The following is a 15,414-nucleotide window of genomic DNA, read 5'->3' on the forward strand; positions in this document are numbered from 1 at the left end:
CAATTCCCAGCATGCAATCAAAGGTCTTTAGAGAGCACTGAAGAAGATTGTTTACAAAGACTACAGTATAGCGGCCATGGCTGAGTACTGGACAGAGAGGCTGTGGTAATCAGAAGGTCACCGGTTCACCTACTGACCCCCTAAAGTGTCCCTGAGCAAGACACTTAACCCCGTACTGCTCCCCCCCCGAGCGCTCATCAGAAGTGGTGGAAAAAGTCAAACTCAATTGTTTTGCTTAAAAGTAAAAGTATCAATTCTGCAATGTAGAACTACTCCATTATAAGTAAAAGTCCTGAATTCAAAATCTACTTAAAGGACAACTTTAGTTTTTTTTCAACCAAGGTTCATGTTTTAGGTTGTTATTAGAGAAAGTAAAAGATGACTGTTGATTTTAGGGATTTCAGCTGTTTTTGACACAGGGGCGGGGGCATTCGAGCATGGGGCTATAAATATGTATTTGTTTACTACATTTTATAGCGATTTATTTTTTTATTATTTACTATAGTCCTACTAGACCCCAAGAAATTACATCTGGCCATACAAAATCACAGGATCTATACTGAATGTGAAGGTAGCCTACTGGGGGGAAGCCACACTGTGTGTCATATAGGCTCAATATGTCAGTTTGACACATTCAGTAGATCCCGTGATCTTTTGTGGCCAGATGTAATTTCTTGGGGTCTAGTAGGACTATAGTAAATAATAAAAAAATAAATCGCTATAAAATGTTGTAAAAAAATACATATTTAGCCCCATGCTCGAATGCCTCCGCTCCCTGTCAAAAACAGCTAAAATCCCTAAAACGAATATTCACATGGCCGAAAATGTATATGGGAATGAAGAGGTTACTGTATGTTTTGTAATAACAATCAAAATCTACAAAGTAAATAGTAACTAAAGGTGTCAAATAATTGTAATGGAGTAAATGTACAATATTTGCCTCTGAAATGTAGTGGAGTAGAAGTAAAAAGTACAGAAAATTTGACGTACTCAAGTAAAGTACAGTACTTAGTAAATGTACTCAGTTACTTTCCACCACTGCTCATCATCACAAGCATCAGCGACCAGCTGGGGCACCCAGCTGACGGCTGGTTGTTTACACTCTCCCCAGTTCCAGACCTGAAAGGTTCCACTGTTTCCCCCCCTATACTATTAATCATTTAAGACCTGAGACCAGATTCTATAAGATGTCTTCTGACTAAAATCATGACATTTTTCTCTATCTATCTACATTTTCATACTTTTTCATGTCAATGACCCCCAGAATTATCTGTATTTGGCCGCCGACCAAATGTTGTTCCAGGGACCAACACAGAAGCAAGGATTTGAGTTAAAAACGTTCGCTGTGATAGAATATATATTCTATATAGATTTGCGCAGATGCGTCCTCAGGTCTAAATGGGTTAATCATTAAAGCCTGGGGGTCACCCTGGAACCCCCATCAATCATTTAGCTGGGGGACCCGGACCCCCTGGGACCATAGGCGGCGGGTGCGTTTTACCTTTGGGTAGGCTATAGAATTGCGTTGGGGGGGGACTCTCGCGGCCGAGCGTAGCGAGGCCGCCGCCGCGGATTTATTTATTTATTTATTTCCCAGATGGTCTAAAAATGAGTTATTTAGCATACTTTTACCAATGAATTAGGCTATACACAGACAACGACTTTTGGACGTCTTTTTCTCAAGTCTCGAGTCAGTCAGTGTAGCGCGCTACTCTTTGCTACAAAGCGACTGGAAGGACGAGGTTTACAGACACCAATAGTAGTCAATCATATGCTGATTAGGCCAGTTGCCGATCAGCGATCACCAGGGGGCAGCGACAACACACACACACACACACACACACACACACACACACACACACACACACACACACACACACACAATAGCCTTCTATAATGCTGCGCTGCTGCGCACATATATTATATATATTTAAAAAAATACCCAGCATCATTTTTGGGAAGGCTAAGCCTTCCCTAGCCTTATGCACCCGCCGCCTATGCCTGGGATCCCCTCGAGGAACGCCGGAGGTCCCCGGACCCCACTTTGAGAACCACTGCAACGGAATGTGTGTGATTATGCACCCCGTGTCCAGTAAACACTCAGGATGACATCACTGCACAGGCACTTCCATATCACTTCATTACAACATGTATCCACTCTGTCTCAACAACACCAGCGATAGCTCTGACCCACTAGCTCACGCACGCACGCCTGCCCGCACGCCCACACAAACACACACGCACGCACGCAGCCACGCACGCAAACATGCACGCACACACGCAAACATGCACACGCACGCATACACGTGATACACAGTAATCAGTTACATTACCACTTATGTCATGCTGGATGGCATGTTGTGTTTAATAGTGCCATCAGCTGGAGGAAAGGTGTGAAAGTGAAACCTTACCCGTCTTCCTTTAGGTCCTCTGGCACCGATGGGCCCGCGAGATCCAGCCAGGCCCTGAGCGATGACAGAAACATAGAAGAGGATAAGAGAGAGAGGGGTGCGATATAAAGCAAACACCCCCCAGGGGTGACCTCGGGAGCGCACTCTGCCGTTTGTTGTTAAATCTGTCACTCATCCCAATTTAAGGGCCCGTGCTCTTCGGACCCCCCAGAGCTCCGTATTTATGTTTGTTTTGGTGACTCGGTGTGGCCCCCCTGCCTCGCACCGGCGCTCCGCTCGCCCCACACGCTGTCAGAGTTGGACCGTGGCAGGGCTAAAAGGGGGCAGGGTCAACTTCTAATTGGTCAGAGGTGTTGGTGTTTTGACTGACAGGGTGGTGATGCGGCTCCAGCAGGAGGCCGCCACATCTCATGAGCCTCACAGAGAGCTATACAGCAGACCTGCCCCCACCTTCACTTAAAGGGCCACTGCACCCCTTTTGCAACCAGATCTTATTTTAATTATGTTTCGGAGACAAGAAACACTTTCCTGGGGTTTTTATGTGGGTAATTTGTGTTCATACTAGATATTTTAGTATTTCAAAGTGTCCATATGTTATATGACTCAATCGTTAGATTGTTCAGATTTTTTTTTTATTATGATGTTTATGCCAGAAATTGATCATTTTTATATCAAAAGTCTATACAAATCTAATTTTAATTACTCCCTTTAAACAAAAACGTGATGACGTGTAGAGGTACACATGAAGCTTGATTAAATTCACCTGTTTGATTACCATCTCTGCACGTCCGTCCACACAGCTGCTACTGATTACAGAAATACTCTGTTTTTAATCCCATTAAAGATGACATCCAGACAGTGTATTACTCGGTTTAAACTTCAGCAGCACGCTAAAATGTGTATTTTAAAACATTATAGGGTAGAACTAATCCATGAGCTTTGCTGCCTGTAGTTCTGTGACTTTGTTTACAAACATATCTGCATGTGTGTGAGCGCGTCACGCACGTAGCAGAACTACGTCCCATAGCCTGGAGGGATGCAACGTTCTGATTGGTTCAACATCATTGAACTTGCTGTTTCAGGGTGAAACTTCAAAATAAAATGGCAATAATGTGTAGTGTTCATTGCACCACACCTTTAAAGGGAGTTCTACTGTATATCTGTCCAAAGAAAACGGCTACTCCTTTAATAATGCTTAACACAGGCGGTAAATGGTGACAATGACAGCCTTGTTGTGGCTTTAGGCTGGCATCAACATGTTCATGAGATTCCTGATCCAGTCTGGAGAGAATCAGCAGAATCACATTTTTTCAGTTGCCACGGTAAAAACTTATCTCTCTGCCAAGCAACTTGAAATGTTGATCCATGCTTCTATCTTGTCGGGGCTAGACTGCTCTGCTGCGCGCCTCTTCAAAGGCACCACAAAGCGTGATCACATCTCCAGGCTCTGGAATAACCTACCCGTTCACATTAGATCCGACCCATACATTGAGGCTTTTAAGTCCTTCATTAAGACCCACTTCTTCGACTTGGTTTTAGTCACAGCTGAGCTTAAAGGCGTAGTGAAATGGAAAAGGTGGACATTTTATTTTGAAGTTTCAGACGGTTTCAAGTTGAAACATCGCTATGAAGTTTCTGAACCAATCAGAGTGTCGCATCCCTTCAGGCGATGGGACGGTAGCTATAGGGACGGTACGCAGCACATGGTGTGTGTTTGTTTCCAAGTCAGATAGACGGCCATGCTGTACCAGTTTACTGTTATGTGGCTTATTTCTACCCTAGAATGTTTTCAGATACATATTTTAGCGTGATGATTAAGTTGAAACCGAGTAATACACTGTCTGGATGTTATCTTGAATGGGAATTAAAAACGTAGGATTTCTGTAATCAGTAGCAGCTGTGCTGGAAGGATGCGGAGATATGGGGAATTAAACGGGTGAACTTTTATCGATGTGGGACTCGACACGTCATCACGCAGCACGTTTTCGTTTTCAGGAAGTAATAAAAAATATATTTTTATGGACTTTTGATATAAAAACACAAAAATGAGAATTTACCCATTTTTTGGCATCCATTGTTAGGTATGCCCATATGATGACCACGGATATGGTCTAAAAGTGGTCTAATTAGATCGCATCCTGTTTGATTGTATTATTTTGTTGTACTGTTTGTTGTTAACCTGTGCAGCACTTTGGTCAACTACAGTCGTTTTTAAATGTGCTACATGAAACGTATATCCCTCACAAAACAGGGGCGTTATTGTGGTAGGGCCTGCCAGGGTTTGATTTGTAAGAAAAGAACAGAGGGAGGGTGGGGGGCTTTTTTAAATAAACAAACAATAAGAGTGGAATGGAACCAAATTAACCCGTAAGCGTCCATTTTAGTCCCATTCGTACACTCTCAGAGTTAGGTGGCATATATAATGTCTACCACGTCCTTGAACTTCAAACATTTGAGAATCCCTGCTCAAGACTAGAGTAGGCAGGGTCTCGACCCGGAATACATTCTTCAATTCGAAATGAAAGCCATGGCTTTCTGTCACGTGGCTTTCCGCCCGAGGTTCTGTGGCTCACGTCACAACAGCCTGGTGACACAAGGTTCTGTGGCTCACGTCACAACAGCCTGGTGACACAAGGTTCTGTGGCTCACGTCACAACAGCCTGGTGACACAAGGTTCTGTGGCTCACGTCACAACATCCTGGTGACACAAGGTTCTGTGGCTCACGTCACAACAGCCTGGTGACACAAGGTTCTGTGGCTCACGTCACAACAGCCTGGTGACACGAGGTTCTGTGGCTCAGCTCACAACAGCCTGATGACACAAGGTTCTGTGGCTCAGCTCACAACAGCCTGGTGACACAAGGTTCTGTGGCTCACGTCACAACAGCCTGGTGACACGAGGTTCTGTGGCTCAGCTCACAACAGCCTGATGACACAAGGTTCTGTGGCTCACGTCACAACAGCCTGATGACACGAGGTTCTGTGGCTCAGCTCACAACAGCCTGGTGACACAAGGTTCTGTGGCTCACGTCACAACAGCCTGGTGACACGAGGTTCTGTGGCTCAGCTCACAACAGCCTGGTGACACAAGGTTCTGTGGCTCAGCTCACAACAGCCTGATGACACAAGGTTCTGTGGCTCAGCTCACAACAGCCTGGTGACACAAGGTTCTGTGGCTCAGCTCACAACAGCCTGGTGACACAAGGTTCTGTGGCTCACGTCACCACAGCCTGGTGACACGAGGTTCTGTGGCTCAGCTCACAACAGCCTGATGACACAAGGTTCTGTGGCTCAGCTCACAACAGCCTGGTGACACAAGGTTCTGTGGCTCACGTCACAACATCCTGGTGACACAAGGTTCTGTGGCTCACGTCACAACAGCCTGGTGACACAAGGTTCTGTGGCTCACGTCACAACAGCCTGGTGACACAAGGTTCTGTGGCTCACGTCACAACAGCCTGGTGACACAAGGTTCTGTGGCTCACGTCACAACAGCCTGGTGACACGAGGTTCTGTGGCTCACGTCACAACAGCCTGGTGACACGAGGTTCTGTGGCTCACGTCACAACAGCCTGGTGACACAAGGTTCTGTGGCTCACGTTGTCACAACAGCCTGGTGACACAAGGTTCTGTGGCTCACGTCACAACAGCCTGGTGACACAAGGTTCTGTGGCTCACGTCGTCACAACAGCCTGGTGACACGAGGTTCTGTGGCTCACGTCACAACAGCCTGGTGACACAAGGTTCTGTGGCTCACGTCACAACAGCCTGGTGACACAAGGTTCTGTGGCTCACGTCGTCACAACAGCCTGGTGAGTTGAGGAGACAAGTAGTGACTTACTGGGCTACCCGGTGGTCCAGAAGGCCCACTTCCACCTGGTGTCCCTGGGTGACCCTGAAGCACACGCACACGCACACACACGCACGCACACACACACACACACGCACACACATACACACACACACACACACAAAACAATGACATTACAAACACGGAAACATCTGTTTAACTTTAATAAACAACATAACGTACTGTAGGATGAATGTAGGAAAACCATAGACGAAGACATGCAAATGCAAAGTAAAAATGTAGTGCTGTTTTATCTCCATTCATTTCATGACTGAATGACTCAACATTCAGGCAGCATTACGCCAATTAAAACACACACACACACACACACACACACACACACACACACACACACACATCTGTAAAAATGCTCTGAGTGCTGGAGATCACATTCATCGTAACATTATCCCTCGAGGGAGGTAATAAAAAGAAGGAAAAAGTGAAACGCTTTTAACAAACATTTCGGCGTTTGGCAGCATGTCCCTCCGGTACAGTTATGTTGCACAATTACTAAGGCCCAACTCTTATCAAATGCTAAGTGATGGCGCTGCTAGTAAGTCATGACACTGAAACCGGCTGCATAGATGTTGTTAAATATGCTATATATATGTCTATTCTGTGACATTCTCTTTAGGAGAGCAGCTTTAAGAGAGAGAGAGATGTGTGTGTGTGTGTGTGTGTGTGTGTGTGTGTGTGTGTGTGTGTGTGTGTGTGTGTGTGTGTGTGTGTGTGTGTGTGTGTGTGCACGCGCGCGCGTGCATGTTTGTGTGCGTGCGTGTGTAAAGGTTTTCCTGTAAATTCCTCATGTTTGTTCTCTCTCCCTTTACACATTCTGTCTGTCGCTCTCCGTTTCTCTTGCTCTCTGTCTGTCTGTGTGTGTGTGGCTCTCTGTCTGTCTGTGTGTGTGTGGCTAAGTTCTCAATGGAAAACAACTGGTCATTAATCACCAAGATGCTGCTCTGTGTCTCTAGAATCTAGATGAATGATGTCTGATGTCTTATCTATTCACATACATGGGATGGATTCAATTATAATTGTGTTGCTGTACACTGTGGTCCTGTGGTTGACAGAGTAGACTGTGAACGTCATCATGATATAGTCAGGCATGATAAACTTTCCCACAAACTCTTGTCCCCACGTCATAACAGGCAAATATGAGACAAATATGTGGGAACCTTTGGCGAAAATTTGATTTGTTACAAGGCGCAGTGTAGCGATGATTTGTGAGCTTGTAGATTAGCTTTTTTCAAAGTAGTTCAACCTATACATTCGCCATGGACCAAATAATTCTAGAGATCTCGGTCTGTCTTTGTGCATGTCATTATTGTCATACCCCCCTGATCCCCCCTGGCTTGCCCAGTTGATCTGCATTGTGCACACAGACATTGATTAATGCTGTTTATTAAATGTATTAGTGAATGAAGTTTCCCCATTGACTTATAATGGGAAAATCGAATCGTATTTTTTACCTGGAGACGGTAAGGGTTGTACTATTTGCCCTACGGTCAAGTGCCTCTGAGACCAGACTGATTACACCTCAAAATACATATATCAATAATATGATCTATTAAATCGCATTACAGTACATCATTTGGTGTTCATATTCGAACGGGTAAGGACTAGTAGAACACCTCCTCCTCTGTGGTCCTCAAGACTGAAGGTCTTTGAGTTTGAACACTGATACCCATTTATGTCATTTTGGATTGTTAATTGGATAAAAAAAATGGACAGCAATTTGAGAGGTGTGTAAATAAATAAATCTGTTTTTTTTCATACAAATAAACCAGACTGTGCTTAAGGGACTTGACGGGAACACAAAGGATGGACAGACAGACAGACTAATGGGAACATGGCCAAACCATGCCAGATATAATCCGGAACATTGAAAATCATTACATTACTATTTTTGTGTTTCAGGGACCTCCAAATTGAATTTGGCCGTGGGGACCACCAGTTGAAAAGGTGCTGTGGCAGGGACCCCCATAAGAGATGAGGTCTTCTATTCGGCTATTTAAGAATTTAAGAACTGATGTATAAAATCTGGCTAGAGCGGTTACATTTAGATGTTTATGCTATATTAACACATTTTGCACCCTCTAGAACTCCAGAATCCCCAGATCCCGTTTTGGGCACCACACTGCTTTACATGCAGCTCACTCACTGAGATCACTTATTGAGCTCTGGTTAGTGCTTTTTAGCTCAGGGGATGTCCTTAAACTGTGAACCATGAGTGCGTTTTGCTGTCTAGGAAACCATCAGAGTCTGTTTAAAACCAGAAGCATTTTCTGTCAACGTGCCACACAACACTGGTGTTGAGCCCAGATATGAATATATTCCCATGGGAATAACACACACATTTTAATGTAAGCTTAGCATTTCTTAGCCTCTCTTTCATGATTGCCCAAACGGGAGTGCACCACCCCTCCGCCCCTGCCGCCTTCTCTGTGCTCTCTCTGTGCATCTGAAAAACCACATCTCAGCACTCCCAAGCAGGCACGCAGGCACTCACAAATGCACGTACACACTTGTGCAAGCAGGCACGCACACATGCGCACGCACACACACCGCCACTCTCACTTACCGTTGATCCTTTTTCTCCTGGTGGTCCAGGAACTCCCATCTCTCCTCTGTCCCCCTAAAAACACATATTCACAGTAAACTCATCAGTGTTCATTTAAAGGGGGGTGTCATTGTTAATTTATTTGTTATTAAAATAAGTGTTAAATAGCTCTACATTCTGATAGTATTCGTTGCTATAGATAGTGTTTGTTCAGTAACAGGGGTTGCCCCTGTGGCTCCAGCTCTTAAGTAAACAAAAAATGCATTTTCAGGTCAGTATGAGGCAGCAGTGGATCAGGGGTAGAGCGGCCGGTAGAGCGGCCAGATGGCCACCGTGAGGTTCCCAGATTGACCCCGGGCTCCCCCAGAGTTAGTGTTGCAGTGTTCTTGAGCAAGACTCTGAACCCTTAATTGCTTGGTTGGTGCCTGGTATGGTTTCCTTCGCCGTCTGTGTGTGTGTGTGTGTGTGTGTGTGTGTGTGTGTGTGTGTGTGTGCAGGCTCGTGCACACATATACATCAAAGGGGGCTTCAGCCCCTGCCCCTTTACCCGTCTGTAAAACAACTGTCCTCACCAGACCATTCACTACATGGTGAAAGAAATTAAAATGCCCTCCTCTCCTTTCCATGCCATCCTGAACTCATACACACATCTCCAGTAGATAAAGAAGAGTGCTGGGTTGCACCCCGAAAATAGCTAATCTGCAAGCTCACAAGGTGTCGCGCTGCGAAGCGTTGTGAGCTTGTAGATCTGATATTTTTGTGCAAAAGTGCCCTCTTACGGGATTTCAGCCCCTGCCTCTCTAACACTCTCTGCACGTCCCTGTGTGTGTGTGTGTGTGTGTGTGTGTGTGTGTGTGTGTGTGTGTGTGTGTGTGTGTGTGTGTGTGTGTGTCAACTGAGTCACAGAAGAACAAGTCTACTCATCCAAAGCAATCCAACAAACAATTTAGTGTAGCGGTTCCCAAATAAGAGAAATGTGTCTCCCTGAGAGAGAAAATACATCAATTAATAGCCCTTATTTCAAATAGTGAAAATGGCTGATCTACAAGCTCACAATGCATTGCGATGTGTCGCGTTGCGGGAGCATGTAGATCGGCTCTTTTCACTATTTTAGAACACTGAAAACCCCTGATTTAGTGTGCAGGAGGAGGAGGACGAGACAGCTCACCTTCTCCCCGGCCAGGCCCGTCTCGCCAACAGGTCCAATGAAGCCTACAAGACCCTGAAATACACACACGCTCCAGGTTGGATGGGCAGGATGCAGGGGTACAGTACATGAAATACACACACGCTCCAGGTTGGATGGGCAGGATGCAGGGGTACAGTACATGAAATACACACGCGCTCCAGGTTGGATGGGCAGGATGCAGGGGTACAGTACATGAAATACACACACGCTCCAGGTTGGATGGGCAGGATGCAGGGGTACAGTACATGAAATACACACGCGCTCCAGGTTGGATGGGCAGGATGCAGGGATACAGTACATTAAGGCATGAACATGCTGAAACACATGAAAGTAATAAGAGGGGTCTTTACCCTTTCTCCCATGGTTCCAACTGTCCCTGCGACACCAGGTTCTCCCTGCAGGGATATATGTGTTGTCAGTGGTAGAAAAAATACTCAAATGCTTTACTTAGGTAGAAGTATCAATAATGCAATATAGAAATACTTCTATACTTACTATCTTAAGTAAAAGTCTTGATATCAAAAGTATTGATATCAAAAATGTAATTAAAATACTAAAGTAGAAAGTGCTCATTGTGCAGAATGTCCCAGTCCAATGTCAAGTTTTCAAATGTGTAAAATGTAAAAGATATTTTTGAAAATAAGCAGATCTACAAGCTCACAACGCGTCGCATTGTGACATGTTGTGAGCTTGTAAGCTTGTTACAAGCTGTTGTTGTGAGCTTGTTTAAAATGTACGAAATGTATATAGAGCTGAAGTAGTTAATGTATGTTTTTAACAATAATCAAAATCTACAAAATAACTAGTAACTAAAGTTTTCAAATAAATGTAGTGGAGTAAAAGTACAATGAGTAGAAGTAAAAGTATTGGAAATTGGAAATACTCAAGTAAAGTACAAATACCTTAAAATGTACTAAGTACAGTAATTGAGTAAATGTAGTTACTGTGTGTACTATTTTTATATCCATCAACTGTGCTATCAACCACTTAAGCCTATTCATTGTAAGGTGAATATTGCCAAGCAGAACAGATATATGCCATTTTTGACTGTTCACCTTTATTCCCTCTGGTCCGACCGCCCCCTGGAAACCCTTCCTGCCCATTCTGCCCTGAAAAAGAACACATCATATACATATATACATGATCACACATCATAGACTCTCTGCTACTGCACGTAAAAGAACACATCATATACATATCACACATCATAGACTCGCTACTGTATGTAAGAGTGCTCTAAGATGACTGACTGGTCACATCTGTATGACTAGATCGTTGAGGTCAAACGACGAAAAGGGATTTTGTATTTTTTTATTTTTTTTATATAATTCCTTTTTACAATAACCTGATTATGTCAAGCGATCTAAATGTGATGGCTTTGATATAATTTAAGATCAAGATTCACATCCAATAAGATAGAAACTGTGACAGCCAAGTTCTAAAGGTTCGGTGGCATTAAATTACGGCCGCTAATTGTTTAATCAAACGATACTCTGCTTAATACGCTAAACCCGCCTTTTGTTTTATGTGTTCAATTCGCCGTATTTTAATAATTAAAAAGAAACAGCGGCTTTGTCGCGGACCTGGTGACGAGGCCGTCACGCTATGATGACGAAACCGGAAATCAACCCATGCGCTGGGCTGCTGGGGCTTCTGGGAAATTGAGGCCAATACAAGTGGACGGGGGGGTTCGTCTGGACCACAACGCCTCTTGGAGCCGGATCTTGTGCCTCACCATCATGGCCGCTGGTGCTGATTATCAAAACAAACGGACGGACCACTTTTCGCCGGATTTCCACGGACCAAATACTTCAGCGTATATGCTCTAAAGGTAATAAAACATTCTCGGCAGCGTAGAATATTTGATTAAAATGCGGGTAAAGCGTTTTATGGAGTCAAACTGTTAAATTTACTTCCCAATTGCAAAGTTTTATATTCTGGAAAAACTGGCAGCTTTCACAATTCACTACAAGCCCACAGTGTATTCCGCCCATAAGCACACAGTAAAACCTCATTCCTGTTGTAATAGGAGGGTTAATATGGCACTGGGAAAATATTTATTCAAATGGTTTTCTCCAGCACTGACCACAGACAAATCTGTTTTGGTCATTTATTTTCCCCAGATTGATTTATATGTTGGTCTGAGCTTGTTAGCCACTCATCACGAAGGCAGGAAGGAAGGAAGGAAGGAAGGAAGGAAGGAAGGAAGGAAGGAATGAATGAATGAATGAATGAATGAATGAATGAATGAATGAATGAATGAATGAATGAATGAATGAAAGAATGAAAGAAAGAAAGTCATCAACGTTGGACACACATTGTTATAGATCGCCTATTATCAGTGTGTCCTTCATATAACAACAAAGTATAAATCTGGCTCCGTATAGACAGAATGAAAAAGAACAGAGTGGAGTGAGATGGTTGCAGTGCTTTGTAGACAGTTTATATTATTCCTTTGTATAGTGTTGCATTGGTCTCCTACAGCGGCGACTATGTTGAATTATTGGTTCAGGAATGCAACATTCCTTTGGGTGAAGTATTCCTTTAAATGGGGGATTTCAGTCATCACCACCTGGTGGCCAAAAGTAGGAATTACCGTCCCTGGTGCATCGTGAGTCTATCAACAACTTAAATAATGCTATACTGACTACAACCATATACATCTCTAAACTACCATATCTCTACAGGTTCCCCTGACTTCAAGACATACAGTACGTTGCGTAATACTAATTGTTCTGTGACTCTTCTATTCATGTAGGATTCTGGGCATGCTGTTCACTATAAAGCCCAAACCACACCAAAGGGTCGGGTCGGGTCGAGACAAAACTTTTATGTTAAGGTCAACCACACCAATGCAACTCAATGAGTTGCTTTGGATTGTTTTGTTATGTCCCGACCCTTTGGTGTGGTTTAGGCTTTAGACAAGCGTCTGTGAACCTAATATTCCTCGGAGAAAATACATAATATATTGACACTAGTAAGACATGTGGCACTATATGGGACTTATTTCACACAATTTAAACACTGCTATCATGCAATCAATAGGCACGAATGCTGCATGTCCTGCATGCTACATATTGTGCATACTGCATCTCTCTCTCTCTCTCCCTCTCCCTCTCCCTCCCTCTCTCTCTCTCCCTCCCTCCCCCCCCTCTCCCTCTCTCTCTCCCCATCTCCCCCTCTCTCTCTCCATCCCCCCTCTCTCCCCCCCCCTCTCTCTCTCTCTCTCTCCCCCTCCCTCTAGACACTCGACTCTAGTAAAAAGTACAGTATACAACTATACAGTACATAAAGTACAGTATACAACTATACAGTACATATACCTTGATAGAGATACATCTGTATGACAGTTGTCAGGATGTCACGCACGCATGCACGCAAGAAACGCAAAACACACACACACACACACACACACACACACACACACACACACACACACACACACACACACACACACACACACACACACACACACACACACACACAGCGGGGGGTAGCTGCTGCTTAGACAAAGAGCTCAGCTGAAAGGAGAAGCAGACCTCCTGTTGTCTGCTCTCCTCCTCCACCACAACCTGTTTACTGAACACTCACCTCAAGTCCTGTTAGCCCTGGTGGTCCGAGCGGACCATCGTCTCCCTGCAAACATCAAGAGAAATAATGTCATGATCACTGATCATTTCGTCCGCGTACGTCCTGGCTAATAGTTTGTTGATGTTGATGTTATGTGTACTGTAAATCAGGGGTGGGAAACTTTTGAAGATGGAGAGGGCTATATTTCTATATTTCCAAACGCATTGCAGGGCGCCGCATTGTATGTTGGGCAGAAAACACTTAATTTTAACAATTTTCAGAAATGAATGCCCAACTTTGTCATTCTATGACACACAAAGGTAGCAAAAATAGCCAATCTACAAGCTCAAAATGCGTCAATTCTTATTCAATTTCAAATGCATTTAGTTGTACTTGAACTTGTTGTACTTGAACTTAAATAAACAATACATTGGACGTAAACAATACAATTTGAATACTAGGCATTAAGATACTAAATCAATAATATCTAAGCTGAAATCAATAATATATCGGTATTCCGATATTAACCTGCGGGCCGCATTAAGTGAAGGTGAGAGTGTGGCTGCCAGTATGCTGTAAATCGTACCTCTAATCCAGGAATTCCCCTTGGTCCGGGCAAACCTCTGGCACCTTGCTTTCCCTGAGGTGGCAAGAGAACGTCTCAAAAGACTGACCATTCAACAATAAATACTGTACGCACACACAATGTTTGCTTTCATCTCGTACCGCCGCCCACCCACCCCACGACCACCATGGTTTGATTTTTTAATGCTTTTCACTCACCTTTGGTCCTTCGAGGCCATTCTCTCCCGGTGGCCCCATGTCGCCAGGGAAACCCTGTTAGGAGTGTGATAATATATGACGTTATGATTAACACGCAAGGTTTTGAAATCCGGAGTATTAATGGAAACCAAAGGTTTTACAGTGTAGTTACCATTGACACAACATACAGTACAGGCACATTATTGTACTGTATATACTGTATCTATTTGTATAAATGTATTGTATAAATATATGCATGCCTCTGGGCCAGTGGGGCCAGCCGTGCCAGCCGGTCCGATCTCTCCTAGTTTGCCCTGAAAGACAGAGAGGGAAGCAGGACATGAAAATGGCCTCCTATAGTCATAGGTTGTCATCTGCTGAAAAGAGCGGTGAAAGATTCTAGATCACCGTTACACATTTGTAGGTCACAGACAAACTTTTATGGGTCACAACTAATGAATCCTATTTTCTTTTCCTACACTTAAAAAATTATATATACAGTATATATTTCAAAAGTGGAGGGCCTCCTATGCCCAGCTTTTAGTGTGTGTCCACAAACTTTGTCCTACACAAACATTAAATTCCCATTGACAATGAATGGAGAATTTTACGTTATAATGTACATTTTACGTCATCATAGTCAAGTCCAATTTTAAGGTGAGTACGCAAATTGTGATTGGCCGGAATGAGATGATGTACGAAAATGTACGATGATAAGAGCGCCCCTCACTTCACACGGGTGTGATTTTTTGAATTTTTTTAAAATAATTTTACACATCTGAAAACAAAGAAACAAATCTAAGAAATTCCATAAATAAAAATAACAATGAAGAAGTCGTGAAAATAGCTAAAACCACAGTTCTAGATCAGTACTTCACAACCTTTACAGGACGTGACCCCCAAAATAATCATATTAGAACTGGGGACCCCCTCAAAATAATGATATTTGAACTGGGGAACCCCGCTAAATAATCCTATTTGAACTAGGGACCCCTGCTAAATAATCATATTTGAACTGGGGACCCCTGCTAAATAATCATATTTGAACTGGGGACCCCTGCTAAATAATCCT

The 15,414-nt window shown here is 43.7% G+C and overlaps 1 protein-coding gene across 1 annotated transcript in view; it reads right to left on the reverse strand.

The window, feature by feature from the left end:
- LOC308310216 (uncharacterized protein) overlaps nt 1-15,414 on the reverse strand; it is a 131,041-nt gene that overhangs the window by 28,078 nt on the left and 87,549 nt on the right. Inside the window, exons 19-28 of the mRNA XM_080756430.1 lie at nt 14,603-14,656; nt 14,364-14,417; nt 14,167-14,220; nt 13,602-13,646; nt 11,066-11,119; nt 10,361-10,405; nt 9,990-10,043; nt 8,843-8,896; nt 6,253-6,306; nt 2,412-2,465 (exon numbers count right to left, since the gene is read on the reverse strand). Of these exons, the coding sequence (XP_080612556.1) occupies nt 2,412-2,465; nt 6,253-6,306; nt 8,843-8,896; nt 9,990-10,043; nt 10,361-10,405; nt 11,066-11,119; nt 13,602-13,646; nt 14,167-14,220; nt 14,364-14,417; nt 14,603-14,656 (522 nt within the window). The remainder of the gene's footprint in view (nt 1-2,411; nt 2,466-6,252; nt 6,307-8,842; nt 8,897-9,989; nt 10,044-10,360; nt 10,406-11,065; nt 11,120-13,601; nt 13,647-14,166; nt 14,221-14,363; nt 14,418-14,602; nt 14,657-15,414) is intronic.

This window comes from Protomyctophum bolini (genome assembly GCF_963924005.1).
Source record: "Protomyctophum bolini genome assembly, chromosome: 22".
Lineage (NCBI taxonomy): Eukaryota > Metazoa > Chordata > Actinopteri > Myctophiformes > Myctophidae > Protomyctophum > Protomyctophum bolini.